Genomic DNA, 25,771 nt, shown 5'->3' with positions numbered 1-25,771 from the left:
AGCAGCAGTAGTAGTAGAAGTAGTAGTACATAGCACTGTTTATTAAATAGGTCCAGCATCTGAGGCTCAGATCCCACATTCTGTATAATCACTGCCTAAGTGGACTTTGCATGCTCTCCTTCCGCCTATGTGGGATTTTCCTCTCAAAGACATCACATTTAAAAAAATGTATTTTACATTAATTGGCAGTTGTAAATTGGAGTGGGTGGGTGTGTGTGTGTGTGTGAATGGATCTGTTTATGGATTGGCATCCTTTCCAGAGTTGACTACTGGCTTGTGCTATTTGAAAAGGTTCTAGTCCTCGAAGATCCTTTCTTAAATTAAGCAGGCTTGAGAATGTTATGGTTTATTAATATTTTTCAAATGATCAGAGATTGTTTGGATTATATAAATAGCAATACTTAATTTGTTTTCTTTGCCTCTTGTCTTTTTGATTTCAACAGAATCATTTAAGCCTGTTTTAGTTTTAAGAACAGGTCGACAAGAATTATTTTAAGTTTCAATTTGGTATAGAGTACTGTAGCTGCGGGTGTGTAAGGTGAGTTCAAGCATGGGTAAAACACATGCCGAAAGAAATCTCTCAGTCCAAAAGTTTGTTTTAAAATATTTAGTGAAAATTCAAAGAAAATAATCCACACAAGAATAAAGGAAACATGTTGTTACACACGTAGAATAAAAGACAAAAAATTAGAACAAATGTATCTTCTCTAAGCTTTTCTTGTCAAACTTTAGTTGTTTCTATACTTAAAGATGCTTTACTTCTTCTTCTGTATGCTTTTAGCATACAGTACTGCACATTCAATAAAGTACTTTGTCTTTCATGTTACTTGGCACTTAAGGCAGACAAGGCACGGTTTAAAACCATGTGCCCTCAACGCCTTACACCTGGCAAGGCAGGTCACTAACTGAGACTAATCTATAGTCAGAAAAGCTAGAAACACTTAGAATATTCCAATTCAATTCAACTTATGGGAACCTCCCATAGATTATGCACTAATATTTAGGCACTGATATTTAGGCAAACATTTATATAACTTAAATAAATAGCAAATGGATCTTACAAGTACCTGTGTGCCATAATTCGTATTACATTAATATGTTATGTACATTAATGTATTTTGTGGAGTTTGAATTAAGTTTATTGTCATCAAACTTTGCAGTACAATATTTAAAAAAAACAAAATTCTCAGTTCAATAAAGTAGTAAATGGTGTAATAACAAGGAGGCATGGTCACCAAATATAGTAATGACAATAAACCATAGTAAAATATTAATAAACAATATAAAAATGCAATTTTAAAATGTGACTCGATTAAAAGACACATTTTTGAATAATATATATATATATATATATATATATATATATATATATATATATATATATATATATATATATATATATATATATATACAGTATATGTATATATTGTGAACGTGCCCCGGACACAGACAGGCAAACATGTTGTTATACACCACCACACGTTTATTTACACTATGTACAAAGTTATCAAAGTGCACCACAAAACCCCACAAGTCCCCAAAGTCCAGGCCTCTCACACAATCTGCCTTTCTTCGGGCCTCCTCCTCTCTCGCTTCTCCTGCCTTGTCCTTTCCTCACCCGACTCCAGCCTCGAATGAAGGGAGGCGGCCCCTTTTATCTTCACCCGGATATGCTCCAGGTGCTCCCCGGCAATCACCCGACACGCCCCCGTGTGGCGGATGTGCTGGCTGTACTACCGGAAGCACTCCAGGTGTCCCTGCTTCTCTTCCCCCCAGCACTTCCTGGTGTGGCGGAAGTGCTGAGGTCCAGGGTTCCCAAGGCATTGGGGCGCCCCCTGGCAGTGACCACGGGCCCCTAAAAGCATCCAGGGTGGCAGCCCCCACGTGATCCAAGGTGGACGCACGCCCTCTTCCGGTCCCTCAAGGCGTTCCGGCCAGGTCGTCGCCCCTGGCATCCCTGACAATATATATATTTAAAGTATATATATATTTATTTTTATATATAAAGTATATATATATATTTCATTATGCCTCACGGATTTGCAGTTGTTGTCTGCATGTTGTTTCTGTATTCTCTCTGTGTCTGTGAAGTTTTTCTTCCCTCATTCCCAAAGACAAGGATGTTAGGTTAATTGGCATTACTAAAGCAGTCCCGTGTGATTGTGCGTGAATGGACTCTGCAAGAACAATAGGGTTTCACCGTCCATGGCTTCCTCACAACAGGGTGCTCCCTGAGTGGAGTTTGCATGTTCTCCCTGGCTTTGTGTGGTTTTACTCAGGGTGCTGCATTTTCCTCACACCGTTCAAAAACCTTCAGGTTAGGTGAATTGGTGATGCTAAATTGATCCTAGTGTGTGTTTGTATGAGAGAGTGTGTTCACTCTGCAAGGGACTGGCGCCCTGTCCAGGTGTTGGTCCTGCCTTTTGCCTAATGCTTGATGAGACAGGCACCCTGTGATTCTGCCCTGGACACGTGGATTTAGAAGATGGATGGACCCACCAATAGACTGGCATCTTACTCCATAAGCAGTCTGAGCTCTTTAGAGATTGTTAATTCAGTTTGATTTATTTAGAGTTGTCTGACTGCTGCCATTTCAAAAGGCTTGAATCAATTTCTGTTTACTCCATAAGAAAATGGATCATTGTTGAGCACATTTGTGATGATATATCAGTAGCATTCATTCTACTATAACAGGATGCACTTTATTATATATACAAATAAAATTCATAATAAACAAAAAACATCAAGTTGCCTTATTGAAAACAGAAACATTAGAAATTGCTGTAGTTTATTGCCATATTAACTTTCAACATTGTATTGTGTGGCTACATCACATTTCAGAGATCTGACATATGTTCATTATGAATTTGTTTTAGAGTTTACTGTGTCATCATGACTGCCTTCTGTCTGTTTGACTCTCCCTTTCAGGTAAATCAGTTTTGCAATAAAACCAATCATAACCAAGATGCTCCAAATGCTCAAAACAAGTTTTGTAACTTAAAAAGTACATGGGAAGTAATTCTGGAGTCTCATGATTTCCGCAATGCCAATGAAGCAACTGATGTAGGTTCAGTGGAACCGCAGTTTACTGTAATGCAGGGAAGAAAGACTGTTCTGTGTCTAGTCCTGGATATATCAGAAAGCATGAGTGTGGTAGGTGATGCATTCTTTATATCTTGGTGTGCTCTTTTATGGATTCATTGGTAATGAAACAATTTGTAGTTTTGATTCTTGAAGGCACATAATGAAGAGTATCTAATTAAATAACATTACTACAAAAACAGCAGTTTAAGGTCAACTCTCCTAGAAATATTTGAACTTCTGAAGGCTTCTCTGTTTTCTTTTGACTCAGTTTACCTGCATTAATGTGATTTTTTAAAGTTAGTTTGGCTTGTGACTAAATAGACAGTAATTTTATGAGTGCCTCTGGATATCTTTAATTCCACAATAAATGATCATTGGTAAGTACATCTAAAAATGTAAAGATTTTAACAGAACGGTGAGATGAGAGCAATTAATTCCATAAGCATACTGACTAAAATCATAATATCTACCACTGAAACTAAATACATTAGGCTACCATGTACTCGAGGACACAAGAAACAAAGTAAATGTGAGTGCATTCAAGATGGAGTCACATGTGAAGTCAGTGTCACTTTCAAAGATTCACCACATTACAGTTGTACTTTATATCCTCAATTGTAGGTTACATTTCTTGACTTCCTTACCTATCCCATTTCTAGTCTGACCTAAGATTCTTCAATTTATCTAAGTAAACAGAAGTCAGTGCTGGTCCCACTACAGTTTATATCCATTAATCAACTACCATTTCTGAAGACATGTCATTTGTCTAATAAATTTACAGTATGCTAGCATTCACTGGTGAGCTACACTGATTTGTTTTTTTCTACTCACCAGCTTATGATCTTTCCTGAAATAGGGTTCCTATTAAGCCTTTTTTGATTCTTCTGTGCCTGTTCTGCTTTTGGAAATCCCCATCATAGCATCAGTCTGTCTAAAGCCCTAAAGGTCGATATTTTTATTAATCTGAGCAGGAATGAATGCTGTATTAACAAGTCATTACAGAATAAAGTATTACATTACATTGTCATATACATTACATTGTCGTATATACAGCATTGCTATACTATCAACAGTAACTGTGTTAACTGTTTGCAATACAACTGATTTTATTACATATATTATGTATTTTTTATATTCCTATCTGAGACATGTGTTGTTTTAAATTTGTATTTAGAGTGGGAGACTAGCGAGATTACAGCAGGCATCAACACTGTTCATTCAGAAGATCGCAAAAGAAGGGTCCTTCATTGGCATTGTGACTTTCAACAACATTGCTTTTGTTAATAAAGGTTTAACATATATTTCTGGGGAAGATGTTAGAAAAACACTAGTAAATGCACTGCCCACCAGAGCAGAAGGGGGAACAAACATCTGCAGTGGCCTCCAGGAGGCATTTGAGGTGAGATTTGTAAAGACGCTTTGTTTTCTTTTTCTGGTAGACGGTGTGGCCTGGTAGCTCCTGACTGTAAACCCTGAGCGAACTGAGATCTTACTGTCAAACATTAATCTAAGCCTTTGTTCTTTAGCTGTTATTTATTATGCAACTTTTGATGGTGTTTACTATTGAAAGGGGCCACATAGCATAAAGGTTGCATGTTTGTTGTTGTGTGGAGAAACTCTGCAAAAGTAGGCAAAAGGCAAATTTGAATTTAGCTTCAATAAAAATTAAACATAATTGTTAATACTTATTAAATACTTTAATACTGGGCAGAAAAGATGACTTAAATAGAAGTTTATTCCCAGCATACTGAAGTGGTTTCCTCATCAACTTTCTCTTAGACTGTAGTCTAGGATTTCCAAGATGAAGAGGGTCTGCAGGAGAGAAAAGTGGTACAAGAGTGGCAAATGTCAGGGGAATGGACTAATCACAGGATAAAGGGAGAAAGGAAAAACACACTGGCAATAGCAACGGATCTTTATATCACCAAAAGAACAATGGGAAGAAAGGCACTGCTAGAGGGCAGAAAGAACCTAGATCTAGGAACTGATTTGCCTGATGGCATTAAAGAAATAAAGGAGCCTTGGAAAGGTTCTGACTGATACATGACAACACTCAGATCTTAGCGGAGAAAACTGAGACCAAGTGGCAGGAAAAACAGTTTGACAGAAAGTAATTAACTCTGTTTTTGTGCTCAATTGTATCTCAGTCTTTATTTATTACAGTTTCCTCATTAGTATGCCTTACTCCTCTGAATTGCATTAAACAGGTTTGAGAATCTTACGTTATATTGTGCTACATGTAGTATTAAGTCTCCACTTACAGTAAACACATGCTATATATTACTACTGGAATGTGCATTTTTCTTAATTTATGTGACACAATTAAAATATTAGCCTAACATTTTATATCTAGCCTTAGATATATCTTCACTGTTATGTATAGAAAAATTTATTGATCCATGTATCAACAAACCTGCTAAATCCAGGTCAGTGTCAAATGAAATGCCTTGACATATTTCATCAGTGTGTTCGAGTATATTAGCCATGCATTTTTTATTTAAGGAGTGTGACCAGGTAGACAAGCCACCAACTGCCAGGAAGGAGAAATGGCGTGTCAACCTGGTGACCCTGTTTAATATAATGTATGCAAAGCAAAGGGACAGCGAGGGCACAATGTAGAAATTGGCTGTAGCCACCCAAAAACAACAGATTCTCTGATCCGGAGTAACTATTGTTGTCATGCATCAAATGGTACTTTCCAGGGCTCATCAGGTTTTGGGTGGGGGTTGTTGTTTTCTGGGATGGCATCTCAAAACTGCGGGTAGAAGAGATGATACAGATAGTGATAGCACTCCTTCTTGTCTTGGAGGCATTGCTTACCTTAGCAGAGTTAGGGAGATGATTTCCTGGGTGCGCATGTGTGACAGAAGATATTGCACTTCTCTAATATTTCTGCTAACTTTTACTTACTGAAGTATGAATTGATGTCTGCTTACTTAATTGCACGTCAATTACATAAAAACAGTGGGCTGTATTTTCTGTGATGTTAATTTTGTGAGTTCACTTTAATATAAATGTTGAGGTTCCTAACTATTTAAAGTTTGATTCCTGAATTTAATCCTTTTTAGGTACTAAGCAAAGATGATGAAAGCACTGAAGGAGATGAAATTCTTCTGTTAACAGCAAGCAAAGATTCAGGAATAAGCAGTTGCTTTGAGGCAGTAAAGAAAAGTGGAACCATAGTGCACACTATTGCATTGGGTCCAAATGCAGCAAAAGAACTTGAAATGCTTTCAGAAATGACAGGTATGCTTTTATATTTTATACTTGAAGTACATTTTGTGTTACAGATTTTTTATTTTATTAAAGAAGATGGGATCTGTATTCACGTTGGATTTGCAATATGTAAAAATTCAGATATATTTATTGAGCAGAGATCCCAAGTAAGTTAGCAAACACCTCTTCTCTTGAAAGCATAGCTTTTTGTGAAATTAAATGTAGCTTTTCTCCATTAGTGATATGTGAAATTCTACTGTGATGTGTTTAGGCTAACAAAAATACATTTTGCTTCTAACAAATTATGTGAATGTGTACTATTTTAGATGGAAAGAATTATTATGCCTCTGATAATTTTAATTCTAATGGAATACTGGACGCTTTCATGGAATTATCAGGACAAATTCAGGTATGAGCAGTAATGACGTGGTCTCTTTAATGACAGCTGGAATGCACAATGTGTTATTTTTATTCATTCCTTTGTTAATTTTAAGTCATACTTTGCAATATTTTTCTCATAATTTTAACCTTAAATAATTTTGTAATGATGTTATGTCCAGATTTGTTATAGTCAAATAACAAACTAGATGCAATTAACCAGGGTTTTTTTTCAATCAGTAAACCTTAAAAGAAATGGGTTTAGCTGTATTTTGAAAAATTCAGTTGAATTTTCAAGGTTTTGTATTGTCTAGATGTTGAATTACATACATTGCATCCGGAAAGTATTCACAGCGCATCACTTTTTCCACATTTTGTTATGTTACAGCCTTATTCCAAAATGAATTAAATTAATTTTTCCTCAGAATTCTATACACAACACCCCATAATGGCCACATGAAAAAAGTTTACTTGAGATTTTTGCAAATTTATTAAAAATAAAAAAATTGAGAAAGTACATGTACATAAGTATTCACAGCCTTTGCCATGAAGCTCAAAATTGAGCTCAGGTGCATGCTGTTTACCCTGATCATCCTTGAGATGTTTCTGCAGCTTAATTGGAGTCCACCTGTGGTAAATTCAGTTGATTGGACATGATTTGGAAAGGCACACACCTGTCTATATAAGGTCCCACAGTTGACAGTTCATGTCACAGCACAAACCAAGCATGAAGTCAAAGGAATTGTCTGTAGACCTCCGAGACAGGATTGTCTCGAGGCACAAATCCGGGGAAGATTACAGAAAAAATTCTGCTGCTTTGAAGGTCCCAATGAGCACAGTGGCCTCCATCATCTGTAAGTGGAAGAAGTTCAAAACCACCAGGACTCTTCCTAGAGCTGGTCAGCCATCTAAACTGAGCAATCGGGGGAGAAGGGCCTTAGTCAGAGAGGTGACCAGGAACCCAATGTTAACTCTGTCAGAGCTCCAGAGGTCCTCTGTGGAGTTAGGAGTACCTTCCAGAAGGACAACCATCTCTGCAGCAATCCACCAATCAGGCCTGTATGGTAGAGTGGCCAGACGGAAGCCACTCCTTAGTAAAAGACACATGGCAGCCCGCCTGGAGTTTGCCAAAAGGCACTTGAAGGAATCTCAGACCATGACAAACAAAATTCTCTGGTCTGATGAGACAAAGATTGAACTCTCTGGTGTGAATGCTAGCCGTCACGTTTGGAGGAAACCAGGCACCGCTCATCACCAGGCCAATGCCATCCCTACAGTGAAGCAATGTACAGAGACATCCTGGATGAAAACCTGCTCAAGAGCGCTCTTGACCTCAGACTGGGGCGACGGTTCATCTTTCAGCAGGACAACGACCCTAAGCACACAGCTAAGATATCAAAGGAGTGGCTTCAGGACAACTCTGTGAATATCCTTGAGTGGCCCAGCCAGAGCCCAGACTTGAATCCGATTGAACATCTCTGGAGAGATCTTAAAATGGCTGTGCACCAACCTTATGGAGCTTGAGAGGTGCTGCAAAGAGGAATGGGTGAAACTGGCCAAGGATAGGTGTGCCAAGCTTGTGGCATCATATTCAAAAAGACTTGAGGCTGTAATTGCTGCCAAAGGTGCATCAACAAAGTATTGAGCAAAGGCTGTGAATACTTATGTGCATGTGATTTCTCAGTTTTTTTACTTTTAATACATTTTCAAAAACCTCAAGTAAACATTTTTCACGTTGTCATTATGGGATGTTGTGTGTAGAATTCTGAGGAAAAAAATGAATTTAATCCATTTTGGAATAAGGCACATAACAAAATGTGGAAAAAGTGATGCACTGTGAATACTTTCCGGATGCACTGTACATGGAGGTGCTAGTGCTTAGGGTCTCTAAAGACTGGTGAGGTGTTTATTACAAAACTAGGCTGACACGCCTTTTAAGGCGACCGACTTTTAAGTTGACCACTTCTTAAGGCAATTCAATATGTGGATCAATTTGATATTTTATACCAACTCATTAATTTGGTTATATTGCATTTGAGTGGTATTACTTTAATACTCTTAGTTTCTGTTATTTTTGTGATGAAATTGAAACTTTTCTTCTATATTGAGGTCGCCCTTTTGAACCCCCCGGATATTTACTACGCGGTGAGGCATTTCTACTCTATCAACATTAATTATTTCCAGAAACATAAGTTTGTCTATTTTTCCAGCGCATCGCGCACAAAAGCAAGGGAACGATGGGAGCACCAGAACTCTGCTCACATCATGTCGGTTCGTACCGCAAGCTGCAAGTAGTAAGTCTGTGATAAGTGGAATACCGCTACGCTTTCCACTCACGGGACGGAAGGACAATCCCTTTTATATAGTAAGAAGAAGAATATATCGCACAGTCTGGAGTAGAAAATCATCTTTTACCTGGAAAAACGAAACTACAAATCCCATCATGCATTGCAAAATGGACGTGGCGTGTATGGTACTCACGGGACGGAAGGTCAATCCCGACCGCTTTTATATAGAAGGATACCTAAGAACAATTTCAAGATAATGTTGAGCTAAAGATTTTTAATATGAGAAAAAAGTATTGCTTTAATATTTGTAGCTATGTATAATTTTGCTCAGAAGGAGTTTTATTTATGTACAATATCAACTTTTTAGATATTCTGCACATATTTAAGATTTTTTTTTGTGTATTCAGTGAAATATACTTTAAAATCTGAAACATATTTTATAAAGCACTTCTCCTCATGTGACAATTTCTAAAGAAATACTCCAAGAAAACATATTTTTTATTTGTTACTTACCCCGTGTAGTTTGTAGTTGTGCTCAATTAAAATTTTAATCTGTTTTTATTCAGAATGAGAGAAAAAAGTATAATATAATGAATCCTATTAATGACTCACGCTACACAATGGCAAACTTTGTGAAAAACCACCTATGGAAAATGTTACCTGCCTCTCCCCCTCATTCATTGATCAAGAGACCTGTCTTCAACTCAAAAACACAGAATTATGGGAATCTGTGGATTATGCAACATGAGTAACATACACATTTTTCCTTTTATCCATGGACTTTTTCACATTGTTTACAGCACTGGTCACCATTGGTATTCATCATACCATAAACATTTTTGTCTACCTTTGCATCAGAGGCAGTTCTAGGGACACACTGGGGAACCTTGGCAAAAAACATTCAATATGGTAAAATGTATTATTTTAGTGAAAAGTGTAAATTAATAAAATCAACATGGAGGATCTATTAAACACATTTCCTCTATTTTATATTTTTTTAAAAATGATTAAATAAAACACCACAATAAATACAATTGTATAGAAAATAGAAAAACTATAATAGGATTAAGAACATTTTAAAAATTTAAATAAATGAAAAAGTAAATAAAATGCAAATAAGTGTAAGGTGTTCATTGTAATAAAAATAAATATAAATTGCACATTAAAATATCAACAAAAAATAAACCACATATTATAGAAATAAAAACAAAATTGGACATGACTGCCATTAGGAACCAAGTTATTCAAACTATTCTATAAAATTTCAGTAATTTACAGCTCTGATGCTGATTTTTCTGATTATAAAATAGGTCATTACGATAGAAATTGATGAGAAAAATTAATAATTAATTGCAGAATTGTGGTATTTAGCATAATACTCAAGATATTATCAAAAAATTAATGGTTTTGACAGATTGCTATGGCTCTTACACAGTCAGGAGGCCGATATACCAGAAGGAACGGGGAAACAGTTGAAAAAGGACAACTCCTACCTGCAGATGCATGGTGTCAAAATCTCCACCCTAATGGATTTGACGGTACAGGTAAGTGTATCCTGTACCGTACAAAATACTGGAACTCAATGCGAATTGTCCCTGGATGTGATATCTGAGGGTAGGCGAGAAGCTGGAATTCCGACAGTAAATTTAGGTGTTGATCGATCGCTTGGCAGAGCGGCAACCTCAGCTGAACATAATGTTGAGAAGGGGTTCTCGACCTGTTTTCATTCCTGCAGGTCGCAGAAGCCAGATGTGGAACTACAGTACTTTGCGTATTTTCGGCTGGGATATGGCAGGAGACACTGTCCCTATGCCTCGCAAGAAGACACTGCAAGATAGTGGTGGAGCAGTGTCTCCCTGCTGTTCTCTTGTTTATGTTTCACAGGGCGGAGCCGTTGACTCGCTGATGTGGATCACCCCTCTTGTAGGAAGACGGCCCTCGTGAGACAAGACGTTTCACCACACCAGGCTCAGCTGAGGGAGGAGCAATGTGACGGACTGCCGTGGTTGTGAGAAGCTGATATACCAGAAGGATCAGGGAGCAGATGAGCACAGGACCCTGCCAGGTGTTTGGGGTGGCTGGAACACCTTGGTTGTCACAGGGTTCCACTAGAGTGCCTCATTCTTTTGATTGGTTTGGCTCAAAAACTAATCAGCACATTGTTATCTCATAACAGGTTTAAATTTCGAGTTTGGTATTTTTCCGTCCAATCATTTTAGTCTTAAGAAACTGTGACACACAGACATCATCGAGATATTAATGTTTTCGGTATCAGAGGACTCTAAAATGTCAAGCTCCATCAAATTTTTTGACAAACCTAAAGCTTTCACTTCTCCCCCATAGACGGTAGGTTATGTTGGGGGAGGGTGCAAAGCAAAAATAATTATAAAGCTATTACTGTAACTTTCAACATTGCTGTTTGCAGGCTTTGGCTCCAGCAAATTCTTCTGGAATATCGTCATAACTCTCCACATTCAAACCCTGAATTCCAGCCTGAATGTCTTGCTACCCCAGCCTCTTTTAGGATCCTAAAGGATCAATGTGCATGCTTCAATGTTAAGTGAATGGTTCCCTGTGGTGAAGCAAAATGCTGACATAAAAATGCATTTGTGGTGCTTTTATATTCAAGCGTCGCATATTCCCCAAAGTCTCATATACCATCTTCTGTGCCGTCCTTTTTTTGCACCTTCACAATACCATTAGAATGTATGGTGGCGTATTTGAGCCACAGAGAAAAAAAATAAGGACATAATGAAAATGTCTATTTTGTGATTAAAGTGGACATTTCGGCTTTAAACTCGAAATGTCCACTTTAACCTCGCAGTTTACTTTATCATTAAAGCAGACCATCGTAAACGTCATCTTAAAATCGACCCAGTTGTTAATTGCTATGCGCTTCTGCTTTTTCCTCCTGACCTGACAGCAGTGGCAAGCAGCAATAGATCGCCACAAAGAACACATTACATTTATGATATTCCAGTTCTCTGCACATTTAGAATTCTTAGATTTATACTTGATATTACTTTCATGATAAAATACATTAAAATATTTATGTTACATTTTACAGATAAATCATTAACTTTGCTTAAATAATGAATACTGATAATAGTTACACATATGGGGTGGCACGGTTGCAGAGCGGTAGCGCTGCTGTCTCGCAGGGAGTCACGTCCCATGAGATCCCTGCTTGGAGTTTGCTTGTTTTCCTGGTGGGTTTCCACAGTGTGCTCAGTTTTCCATCCAAAGACATGAAGGTTTGGGGATTTGGTGAAGCTACAATGATGGCAGTGTATGTGTGTGCTTGTGTTGACCTTGCGATGAGCTGATGCCCCATCCAGGGATTTTGTTTCTGTGTTGCGCCGATGATGCTGGAATGGGTGCATCCCCTAATAGATGGATGTAATTATTATACATCCTTTTCAGATATATTGTGGCAAGGTGTCCTCGGAATTTAATGGATGTTTCAGGTACATGTGTCGCATTGCGTGGCACATTACTTTTCAGCTGATGATCTTGACTAAGACTTATTTTTGGGGTAGGGCTTATATTACAGAGCAGCCTGAAAATCATGCTAGGGCTTATTTTAGGAGTAGGTCTTATTTTCAGGGAAACATGGTAGCGACTCTGATGTCATGTTCTGACTTAATCACACTGTATCACACTGTACCGCCTGACTTTTTTCTGGTACTGCAACTTGTGCACGTGTCACGTTCATTTCTGAGGACTTGCTCAGAGGACGTGTCAAAATAACACTGGGAACACATGGCAGCCATGATGCATGAGCATATGCGTTCAGAGCGTGAAGTATAAACCGGCCGTTAGAAGTGGCTGGAGACAACAAATACACAATAATGTTTGTTATCAGTATTAATAGTATTACTTACCATTGCTGCTTTGTGTCTCTAAAGAGTGTGCCTTCACTAGTAGGCGAGGACTTGTGTGATGTGGCGCTGGTCCTGCAACTTTTCTCAGGGTAAAAACAGGCAATAAATCCATGTATATGAAAAAATTAGGAACGGAATCCATTAGCGTGCTTATGTAGGTGAGCCTCCATTAAAGGAAGCCATATTCAGGCACATGTTATAAACAGAAGAACCCACAAGAAACCCACAAGAAACACAATATATTGTGGTGTCTGCAAGAGGAAGATTCACTGCACAAACATTTAAAGTAACCTGGTTAATGTGAGGACACTAGATAAGGAAATTGCCAAGTAGGCCCCCAAAGACACTGTATTGGACTAACCAAGTTAAGAAAATGGATGTTTGGAGTTTTATTTCAGGGTAGTGTTTATTGTTCTGTAAAATGGGGAGTAATTTGCATGTTACTACAAAATATTATGCCTAACACTATTATGTTCATAAGGGAGATTCAAAAAAGGAAATGTTACAGTTACATAAATCAATCAATCAGACATCCTTTGTATAAACTTGGCAGAACTCTCCCCAGATTTGTTTTCATTTCTTGAAATCCCTCAGCCATAGTACCAATTCCCTGGAGGAAAAGTGAGGAGGATGAAGAGATAAGACAATAGGTCTATAATTCACCAATCTGAAAGGTCAATTTCTATTAACCAATTGTTGAGATACATATATCTTTACCTTTAATTTGAGATTATTTGTTTACTGTATATTTGGATTGTTTTGATATGTGAAGTGGTAATGGGAAACCTAATGTTTCAATGTAACAATGATTCTTACATTTTATCAGTTGCAAAGCACTGGAGATACAAAGGAGCCAGGGGAAAGTTTAGTTGGAAACGTTTATATTGCCCATGAGGTTGGATTCAACACAACCTTCTTAGTGACCTGGCAGACTGATGTCAAACCAGACATTTTCATTATTGATCCAGATGGAAAAGAATATTTAACCAAAGATTTCGAATTAGAAGAGAAGGCAACAGTTGGCACACTGATAATCCCTGGAAAAGCAAAGGTACTTTAAAAATTGTTCAATATTTAGATCAACTGCATGATTTTTTAAGCAATATGGTGTAACAATTAGGGAGAGAGGTGCAAGATACTGGGCTCAAAATTGGCTGAAGTTTAGGTTTTCCTGTGGACACTCCAAACCCACATCTCAAACTCTTTCAATTGCAGGTTAGGTTCACCAGTGACTCTAAAGTACTCCTGTATGAGCTGGTAGATATTTGTGGACCAGTGTGATCTGTGAAGGACCTGCACCCCATTCAGTGAGGATTTCTGCCTTGCACCTGGTGTTGAGTTCTTGAGTAAGCACACCCTGGTTATATAAGTAGTTGCAGTCTGCAGAATGGGGTGGTGCTGGTTTTCTGGGGTGGGGCTGGAAATTTGCTGATGCACAGTTCCAGTCTCTGTCATTCTCAGAGCTGATGTTGACCTCACACACTGTTATCATGACAGCCTGCTGAAGAGGATGGGGCTGATCTGCAGGGTAGAGCAAAGTGTAATTGAGCGTTTTTGTGCTGTGGTTCACTCAATTTGTCACATTTATTCTAATATTTACCAGGGTGTCACAACTTCAAAACATATATATATATAATATATAAATAATATCAAAAAAGTGTCAAAAAAAAGAATTGAAAGGAAGTTCTTGAAAGTGAATGTAGAAGTGATAAAGTGGAGGTAAAGCACATTATTTAATGAAGGGCAATGCCTTATTGGGATTTGTTTTGATGACTAAATGTATTAAATGTATTATTATTATTATTATTATTATTATTATTATTATTTAATTCAGTGCTAGTTGAACAAGCATCTGGACCACTGTTGGGGTCAGGCAATGTTTAAGAATGATTTTCATTTAAATCAATTGTAATTAGGTGTCTACATTATAAAAAATTAACTTTACGAATGACAATTCAGAAACAGATTAACTTCTTCTGAACATCAGACCCACAACACATTTTTCAGTGCAAAAACATTATCAGTGTCCGTCTCCCTAATCATCTCTTGTGTTGTCTTTGAGAGTTGGGTGAAAGCTATTATCTCATTTTGTATAATATTCAGTTTGGACCTAGCTTGTCTTTTAGGAAAGTATCCATGAAAAGTAATGTGAAAATATTGTTAGCAGTGACATCTCTCCCATTGCCTTTGAATGTCTTAATGAGTCACATTACAGCAGTCCCATTCTATCCTAATCTGGTAATCAAGTGTGCTTTTTTCTAATAGGTAATAGCATTTAGTATATTTTTATTATTTCAATCAGCAGCTTTCCTAAATTTGAGCTCAGACTTGCCAGGTTTACATGATATTCAACTATTTATTGTGAATAATTGCTCTTTAACAGCTATGTTCTGTTCATACTTATAAAGCATTATGTAGTTCTGCACAGAGTGTGCCAAGTGTCTGATATAGAAGAAAAGCTGTCAGTATACAAAGTGTACAACCAGCATCAATTTTGATTTGGAGAAAAAACAAATTCAGCACTCATCAGTTACATTCCTTTATCACACAGCTAAAGTGACCTCATTTTTTGGTGAAGTGGCAGTCACAATAACTTCTCTTCTGCACCAAGGATGTTAAAATGGTGTTTCGGATGTGAATCATAAATGTTCTGTATTTTACTGTCTGAAATAAACCCTTTATTTTTTTCCTCAGACTGGCAAATGGTCTTACAGTGTCCAGAATATGGCCCATCAAGCTCAGCCCATGACAATTAGTATAACATCGCAACCATCTGATGCAAAGTCTGAACTGGCTACTGTGGAAACCTATCTGCAACAAACAAATGAACCACCTTACATAGTTGTTATTTATGCAGAAGTTCTCAAGGACTTCATGCCTGTCCATAATACTATTGTTACTGCAATTGTTGAAACACCCACTCAAATTATAAGATTCGCTCTGCAAGATAATGGAATAGGTAAAGTTTATTTTAATTACATTTCTTTAGATGCTAGAACATAATTTTATAAAGTGCATAATATGCAATATAAAGTATCACATTTGTTAGTTAGATACCTTGTGATATTTATCTGACTGGAATTACTGGCTTAGTCTTAAGTCCAACATGATTGTACAACTTAGAAATTTCCTAAATAAGAACCTCAAGGATCCTGGTACTTGGGGTCATTAGATGTAGTAGTAAATAAGTAAGTAAATATTTACAGAAAATTAAAGTCCAAACAGTGCTAAAATCTTGTAAAGAATAAATAAAGGAAAAATTCTCTAAAACAATTGTGTTAAGAATCCCTATAAAAATCAAAACCACAATGTAACCAAGCCTTGCTGTTACCAAGAAAATCCCTCGTCAAAGTCCATAGTGAGTCCTGGGCAGCAGAGCACAGTCCCTGCATCAAACCCTTCCAGAAGCCCTTAACGACTCCTCTCCAGCTCTGCTCCCACTTCTCTGTCACCACAACGCACCAGATATTTCCTTCTCTCTCTGTTACCTTAGTCGGTACCTGCAGAGAGGCCATCCTGCCAAACCTAACTTATGCTGCTCTCACGGACTCGTCTGCAAACACCATCCCTGCTAGGCAAAAGTTTCCTCAGCAGTTCTGATGGTGTTTCAGCCAGCCAAGAAAGGTACATCTCAAACCTGAAAATAGTTCTTTCATTTTCAACTTCATTTTTCCTTCCCTATTCAACACTTGCCCTTAATAGTTTATATGGCCGCATCGGCCTCTGTCTACCACTCCTCATTTGCTGTGCCACTAAACAGCAATTAATTAATTCAACTGGTGCACGTGAGTACCATCACCAGTTTTTTAACTGGGTAAGAATTACAAGAAACCAATGTTAATAAAAACTAAGCTAAAAACCTTTCACACATTCCTTGTGTCACGCAGACCTAAAAAGTACAAAGTAAGTCTGGCCTCTAAACTCAAGAAGGTATCTGCATCCTGCACACACCTAAAATACTAAGCTTATATTCTCAAATAAAAATGGAAAGGGAAATAGAAAACACCTGGGGCCTCATGTATAACGCAGTGCTTAGAACTCGCACTATAACATGGCGTAAGCACAAAAGCCGAAATGTGCTTACGCACAGAAAAATCCAGTTGCAGGAATCTGTGCGTACTCCAACTTCCACGTTCTTCCGCTACATAAATCCCGATCAGCGTGAAAAGTAAAGCTCATGCACGCGCTTTATGTAACGCCCCAACTCCTCCCAGAATTACGCCTCTTTGAATATGCAAATGAATATAAATCGCCCTTAAACTCAGCTTTCTGTGAAAAGACAATGGGAAAAGCACGGGGGAAAATATAAGAATTTCAGCGAATACCAAGTGGAGGCAAAGGAAAAACATACTATTTGTTCAAATAAACCGTGGTATAATCAACAAAAGGAAGTTGATCGAGTGACATAGCGTGTTGGAGAAACTTGAAAGCTCACGTTCACAAAATCGCACAGTGCCGGAAATAAAAAAGAAGTCACATATCAAAGTCTCCGTGAAAAGGCGAGTTGTAGCCCACTGTCTGAGTGTCATATGAATGCTTATTAGGGTACAGAGAACAAAAGGCGCACAGTAGAGAAAAAGCACGAACTGTCAACTTCAATCTCGACATTTCCACTTTAATCATGTAGTTTATTTTGTTATTAAAGTAGAACATCATAAACTTTATCTTAAAATCATTTAATTAACCAGTTTCTCAAATCACATCGTAATTAAAGTAGCACGTTAAATGCTTTGTTTTGTATTTGATCTTCTATGTGCTCTATGTGTGTGAATCACTACTTGCTTCTTAAACCGCTCTCTTCCTCCAACTGGACACAGAATCCATTACATTCGTGATATTACAGCTCTCTGAATAACTAAAATACTGAGATGTATACGTGATATCAATTTTATGATGATAGGAGTTAAAGCACGTTATTAAACATGGGTTTCACTTCGATGAAATAATTTATTGCAGCAGTACTCAGGGGCGGCTCTAGGCTTGTGGTGGCACTGGGCAGCAGAAGAATCGGTGGCTCCTTCACCCGCCAATGTCAGTAAGGTAGCTTATGCACGGTGGATGGCCACGTCCGTTGCAGACACTGCATAGCCGCCTCATGCTCATGACACAAGCATTTAACTTTTGCCGAAATTTGTCGTTGCGTTTTTAGCTGTGTTGTTATTTTCTCTTTCTGTTGTATATTCAATATATATTGGCATAGCCGCCACTGCAGTCCTTGCTTTTCTTTCCCCAAGTAACCGATCTCCACACAATCAGCTCTGTAATAGAAGTTAAGCCATCTGTAAGCTTAGCGCCGATTCTTCAAAACGTTTAAGGAACATTGAAATATCTTCGTAGTACATGTTCAATTATTCTATCCTTAACGACACTCCCAGTGAAGAATATAGATTATTTAAATGAAGTTAAAGTTTTATCTGTATAATTTAATAGACATATTTTGCTGCATTTCATCTTAAAAATGATATCATCATCATATGTAAATACACACTTTATAAAGTGGCGCAGGTTGTGCAATATTTTAACTGTAGTGCAAGTTTACAGTGGGGTGATTGTACTTATAAGTACTAACAGTTCTACAAGGTACAATTGATTGAGTGCGTCTAAAGTTCTTTGGATGAAACTGTTTCTGAACCGCGAGGTCCATACAGGAAAGGCTTTAAAACGTTTTGCAGTGGCTGAGACAGTGTGTCCTTGAAGCTGTATACCGATAATTCTCTTTCCGATCAGCTGCTGCTGTGATTCACACTCAGATACAGTGATATAAATACTCTGAGTGGTGCTGTGAGAGTAATATGGAAAAAGATGATCCGCTGTGGCAACTCCTAACGGGAGGAGCTGAAAGAAGAAGAAGAAAGAAGGAGAAGTGAGAGTAACAACACTAAAGCAGTTATGGTATTTGGAATACTATGGCTGTTCCCTGGACCATTATATTGTTACAAGTTAATTACAATCAGATGCATTACACTAATAAACAATATGCGGTTAGTGTCAGTGTATTTATAAATTATATTTATATACACAGGAACAGTAGCACTGCTTTGACGCTGGGTGCCGCCAGTCTGCAAAACCAAGCGGATAACTTGGTACCATGGAAAAGTGCGTGGCTTTACGCCAAGTGTAGGTTTTATACATCGCGATTTGAACGTGGAAAAGTTCTTACGCAACATTTCTGTGCGTACGCACCGTTTATACATGAGGTCCCAGGTTCCCAAATATAAAAACAATGATCCTTAATAATTATTAAGTTTATTTATGTAAAAGATTAAAAAACAAAGCAAGTGCAAAATAATGCAAAAAAGGCAACCAAAATATAACAATGTCAAGTCTGTAAAGTCTGTAACCCAAGAATCAAATCCTAAACTGAGAGCATAGAGTCCAGAAAGCAGATGATCAATGCAAGTACTTAACAAAAAATCTACAATGAAGAACCAAAGCCAAAAGTTAAATATTACATCAGTGAAGTACTGAGGCCACTCAAGCCTTTATGTAGGTTGAGGACAGTCCCTGAGCCACAGTGTTAGAGGGCTCCACCACTTCGGTACAATATACAGATGACAAGGCATATAAGACAAAGACAAAGAATTAATAAATATACAATACAAACTAAGAAAGCTGATCCCGACACTATTCTGAAACAGAATAGTGAGTTGCATCCTGTCATGGCATAGCAAGGATATACAGTATAACCTGCTGTCTGATCCACTTGTAATAATGTGGGTATTATATGGGTATTATAATTATACATCCTTTTCATTACTCGGACGCTTTCTGTTTATGTTTTAATTACAGTTATAGACATATGTGCTTGGAAGAAATTAACTTATTTTATTATTATTTTTTTTACTACCCTAAAGGAGACTGTTTAACATCATACCTTTGGTTTATTGTTTTTGTTATTATTGCATTAAGACTTACTATGCTTATCCTGGACCACTTTCTAACACCATTCCCTGGGTTTATTATCTTAATACTTTAAGATTGCTGAAGATTATATTTTATGCTTACAGTTTGTTAATGATTATATTTAAATTATATTGTCAATAGATATCTCTACTTTTAATCCTAAAATGCCGCTGTGTGGGGGCTTGTTTTGCTTTGGACGTGCTCTGTCTCTAGGCATGTCAGAGGACCGAGACTTTGTGAAGTGGGGTCTAGCCTCACGTGGGGAGGCAAAATGGGGGGGGGGGGCATAAGGGGAGAGAAAGAAAGCAGGCTATATCTAATCTTTTAATCCTTATAATCATAACTACCAACATAATAATAGGCTGCATGGCAATAACTCTTGGGGAAATAGCAAATTAAGGTTAAAGCTGTCTCACTTCCAGTTAAGACTATAAAATGACATCAAAAATTCAGAATCAATGTCTCCATGATGGGACAGTTAACTTTGTGAGCTGGAATGTTAAAGGCCTGAATCACGAATTAAAGAGAAAGAAAGTATTCTCTCACCTAACAGGTTTAAACACTAAAATAGTATTTTTACAGGAGACCCACTTACTAAGCAAGGATCAGTTCTGGCTGCAAAAGGACTGGACTGGCCAAATGTTCCATTCTAGCTTTACAAAGAAAACTAGAGGTGTGGGAATCCTCATACATAGAACAGTCTCATCAGATGTAGTATCTGATCCTGAAGGGAGATATGTGATGGTCATGGGCAACTTATTTAACTGTAAAATGATTTTGATAAATGTTTATGCACCTAATATCGATGATAAGGAATTCATACAAAATGTATTTGCATCCATTCCCAATGTGAACACTCATAAAATTATAATGGCTGGGGACTTTAATTGTGTTTTAAATCCACTCTTAGATAGGACTCCTGTCACAGGGGATGACATCTAACACTGCAAAGATAATTACAAAGTTTATAACTGACCACAACTTATCAGACCCTGGAGGTTTCTAAACCCAAACTCAAGAACATATTCTTTCTACTCACCAGTACATCATTGCTACTCAAGAATTGATTATTTCTTTATAGATAATAATTTCTTGCCTACGATTAAATCTTGCAAATACGATGCTATTGTTATTTCTGACCATGCACCTCTGATCTTGGAGCTAAAGTCACTATGCCCCACACACTCACCTCGCAGATGGCGTCTTAAACCACTTCTATTAGCAGACGAGAACTGTACAGAATTTATATCCAAACAAATCAGTTTCTTCCTAGAGACAAATACATCCTCAGAGGTTTCTGCAGGAATACTCTGGGAAACTCTAAAGGCCTTCTTAAGAGGACAGATTATTTCATATCTTTCCCACAGGAATAAATGAGAAACCAAGTAAGTATCAGAGTTAAAAAACGAAATTATTAGAATAGATGAAGAACATGCCAGGCCTCCAAGCGAGACTCTACATAGGAAAAGGCAGCCTCTGCATTCAGAGCTCAACCTCTTGACAATGAAAGAAACTGAACAACTAATTTATAAATCCAGACATCATTACTATGAACACGGAGAGAAAGCTAATAAGCTTTTAGCTCAACAAATCCATAAGCAAGAAGTTCGCAATGCAATCCCAGTAATCACCAACACGAACGGAGACAAAATCATTGACCATAAAAATATAATGCACACATTTAGAGACTACTATAAATCCTTATATTCTACTGAGTTTAAAGAAGACAACACACAATCTAATGCATTTCTGGATACATTACAGATACCACAAATAGATACTCTTAGTGTGGAAAAACTGGATAAACCTCTGGCACTTTCAGAATTACTAAATGCTATAAAGTCACTTCAAGGCGGGAAAGCAGCAGGCCCTGATGGCTACTCTGCAGAATTTTATAAGAAATTCTCTGCTCAGCTAGCTCTCCTCCTATTAGCAACATTTACAGAAGAGACAATCACATTCTTTCTCAAACTTTGCGCCAAGCATTAATCACTGTCTTTCCTAAACAAAATAGGGACTTATTACAATGTGCATCATACAGAACAATTTCACTTTGAATAATGATGTTAAGATACTCTCAAAATCATAGCTAGAAGGATCGAGAAAGTGCTGCCTTCACTAATATCACAAGATCAAACTGGATTTATCAAGGGTCGACACTTATCTTCCAATCTTCGACGCCTGTTTAATGTAATATACTCACTAACAAAGTCAAACACCCCAGAAATATTATTATCATTGGATGCAGAAAAAGCATTTGACATGATTGAATGGAAATACCTTTTCACTACATTAGAGAAATTTGGGTTTGGCCCAAACTTTTGTGCATGGATCAAGCTACTGTATACCAATCCAGAAGCTTCAGTTTGTATTCACAACATTTGTTCAGACTACTTTAAACTAGAATGTGGTACCAGACAAGGATGCACCTTGTCACAACTGCTATTTGCAATCGCCATTTAACCACGGGCGGTTCACTTTCAAAATGCCGATCAGATAAATGGAATTATCAGAGAAGGATTGGACCAGAAAATTTCTCTATATGCAGATGATATGGTACTGTATATATCAGACCCACAGTCTTAACAGCACTTACAGAATTTCAAAAGATCTCTGGTCTCAGAATTAATTTGAATAAAAGCGTACTCTTTCCAGTGAATTCTCAAGCATGTAATATTAGATTAGACACTCTACTTTTTATCATTGCAGATCAGTTTAAATACCTAGGGGTTGACATCACAAGTAAACACAAAGCTCTTTATCAACAAAATTTCGCCATCTGTATGGAAAAAATTAAGCAAGACTTGCATAGATGGTCAACCCTTCATCTCACTCTAGCTGGAAGAATTAACGTTGTTAAGATGAATATTCTTCCTAAGCTTCTTTTTTTATTTCAAAACATTCCAATATACATCAATAAATCATTTTTTAAGCAATTAGATTCAACAATAACCTCATTTATTTGGAACTCAAAACATCCATGCATCCAAAGAGCGACCCTACAAAGGCAGAAGGTGGCATGGCTCTATCCAACTTTCAGTCTTATTACTGGGCAGCAAACATACAAGCTATAAAAACCTGGACACAAACAGATGAGCATACACAGGCCTGGGACCTAATGCATAAACGGTGCGTATGGACAGAATTGTTGATTATATTATACATTTGAAACTTCAACTTCATTTAAATAATCTGTATTGTCAATAATTAAACATGTGAGGACACAGTGCCGCAGTGCTAGCAAGTTCACGTATTGTTCCTGCCTCGCACTGTATATTTGCTGAGGCTGGCGCAACACTGGAAGGATAGATGATTAGAATAATCAAGCATGTACTATGAAGATATTTCAGTGTTCTTTAAAAGTTTTGAAGAATCGTGGTTGTAAGCTTACAGACGGTTTTATGTCTATTACAGAGCTGATTGTGTGGCTATTGGGTATATAGGGAAAGAAAGGTAAGAACAGGAATTGGAGGTTAGTACGTTTGAAAGAGACAGTACTGCTACAATAAATTACTTCATCAAAGGTCGCACATGGCGCAGCAGCATCTTGTGTAAGACATGAACAATCACTGCACCATCATTTTCTTAATAACATGCTTTCATTCCAGTCATCATGAAAATGATACCACGTATACATCTCAGTATTTTAATTATTCAGAGAGCTGTAATATCACGCATGTAATGGATTCTATGTCCAGTCGGAGAAAGAGAAAGAATGGAAGCACGTAGTGATTCACACACATAGAGCACATTGAAGATCAAATACAAAACAAAGCATTTAACATGCTATTTTAGTTACGATGGGATTTGAGAAACTAGTAAGTTGAATGATTTTAAGATGAAGCTTATAATGTTCTACTTTAATGACAAAATAAACTACATGATTAAAGTGGAAATTTCGAGGTTAAAGTTGACATTTCATGCTTTTTTCCCACTGTGTGCCTATTTTTTTGTCTGTACCCTAATAAGCTCAAACGGTGGTCTACGACTCGCCTTTTCACGACGACTTTGATATGTGACTTCTTTTTTATTTTGGAACTGTGCAACTTTGTGAACTTGAGCTTTTGAGTTTCTCCGACATGCTATGTCACTCCATCAACTTCCTTTTGTTGATTATACCACTGTTTAAATCAACAAATAGTATGCTTTTCCTTTGCCTCCACTTGGTATTTGCTGAAATTCTTATATTTTCCCCCATGCTTTTCACAGAAGGCTGAGCTTAAGGACGATTTATATTGGTTTGCATATTCAAAGAGGCGTAATTCTGGGAGGAGTTTTGGTGGGACAGAAGGCGCGTGTACGAGTGTTACTTTTCACACTGACCGGGATTTATGGAGCGGAAAAACATGGAAGTTGGAGTACGCACAGATTTCTGCATCTAGATTTTTCTGTGCGTAAGCACATTTTGGCTTTTGTGCTTACGTCATGTTATAATGCAAATTCTACGCACGGCGTTATGCATGAGGCCCCTGATGATTTGTCTTTGTTCGTATTTCTCAAAAAAATCTGAGCAGGGCTTGGTCCTCAGACAAAAGACAAACTTGATGGAACAGTGCTTTAATGAAGATAGCTACTAAATGCTCCTGAAACCTGAGAATGATTATCTATCATCAAACCTTCAACCTGAAATGAACAATTAGGTGCAGAATATGATGAGACAAATACCAGGACTCTTCAGTGGCTTCATTTTTACTCTGGACAAGTTGACAAGGTTTTCCATACTTACCCTTTAATGTCCTTGATGCTTTGGCTAATTAACACTTAGTAATTTAAGTTGTCCAAGCAATACTTGATATTTATACTGTTCAGTAACTTGTGTGTGGTAGTTAATAACACTGTTAAGTGCCATCATAAGAAGAGCAAAGTCACTTTCATGGCTTTGGAATGCTATGTAATGAGGCAATTAATAAATCCATCATATTAGCTGCAGGAAAATACAATGATGCTGTGGTTGGTGCTGTTTGCACTGGATGATGAAAGAGTGAAGATGCAGGGTTCTGCTGCAAATCTGGCTGATGAAAATAAGGTCTCTCACTGTCTGAAGCAGGTCTATTTAGTTTGACATCTGGGAAGTGAGATGCCCCATAAGGGAGTGCATTCAGTTTGAAAACAATTGTTGGTCCAGTCAGTTGCTGCTGCTCCGGTCACTGAAGGACGTATAGTAGTTCAAATCCTTAATGTCCTTTGGTGCAGTAGATGGAGTTTTCAGAATAAATTCAGTTGTAGTGACAGTGGGAATCAGTGATGTGCCATTACCTTGCAGCTTTATGCTGTTATACTTAGAGGAAATAGTGGGTGTTAATTCTGGATTGGTAATTATTCCATCTGTATTACAATGTTCTGGGTCTGTGGATAACATGCTGCCACTTGAGATTTCATATTTACTCCTAGAGAAAAGTCAGCAGACTGACAAGCAACCTCATTCTGTTTTAGAAAGGTTGATATTACACAAGCCTTGTGCAAGTCTCTTTCTGCTCGTCTAGATGCTGCTGAATAGAAAGCCTCTGCGTTATGCTCTCCCTTTGGCGAAGCACATTGTGTGCTTGGTTATCAAACTGGCTGCATAACTCGTTTGCTCTATCATCCTCCTCTAACTGCTGCTTAATCTCTTCCAGTTCAGCATGTTTCTTTTCCTCCTTTAGTATTGCTGATTGTGAATCTCTAAGGGGAAAACCAAACATTAGTTTAAAGCTGTACATACACTGGATCTGTTGCTGCCATGATCTGATTTAACTGATTGGTTACTTTTCCGCAAAGGTGTGCTAACGTCACTCCTTGTAACATTTTCTCAATGCAGGCAAAAGACTACTGAACTTTATTGAACATTACTAAACTAAATACATAACTGTTGCATGTGAATTATGTCCTTACAGTGGCACCGCGCTTCCAGCCGATACACTCGGTTTGCTACTTGCACTTTGTTTGGTGATCATGTTGTAGGGCATGTTACTTCTGGGGGACAGTATCCCACATCATAATCTGAAAGGTGAGCTGGAATTTTGTATCTTTCAGTGGCCT

At 37.6% G+C, this 25,771-nt stretch overlaps 1 protein-coding gene across 1 annotated transcript in view; it reads left to right on the top strand.

Moving 5' to 3' along the window:
• LOC120514396 (calcium-activated chloride channel regulator 1-like) overlaps positions 1-25,771 on the top strand; it is a 47,462-nt gene that overhangs the window by 15,560 nt on the left and 6,131 nt on the right. The window contains exons 6-11 of the mRNA XM_039734746.1: positions 2,929-3,153; positions 4,259-4,483; positions 6,153-6,330; positions 6,627-6,709; positions 13,677-13,901; positions 15,545-15,809. Of these exons, the coding sequence (XP_039590680.1) occupies positions 2,929-3,153; positions 4,259-4,483; positions 6,153-6,330; positions 6,627-6,709; positions 13,677-13,901; positions 15,545-15,809 (1,201 nt within the window). The remainder of the gene's footprint in view (positions 1-2,928; positions 3,154-4,258; positions 4,484-6,152; positions 6,331-6,626; positions 6,710-13,676; positions 13,902-15,544; positions 15,810-25,771) is intronic.

This window comes from Polypterus senegalus, chromosome 14 (assembly GCF_016835505.1).
Source record: "Polypterus senegalus isolate Bchr_013 chromosome 14, ASM1683550v1, whole genome shotgun sequence".
Classification (NCBI taxonomy): Eukaryota; Metazoa; Chordata; class Cladistia; order Polypteriformes; family Polypteridae; genus Polypterus; species Polypterus senegalus.
This window is presented reverse-complemented; position numbering and strand designations above follow the sequence as displayed.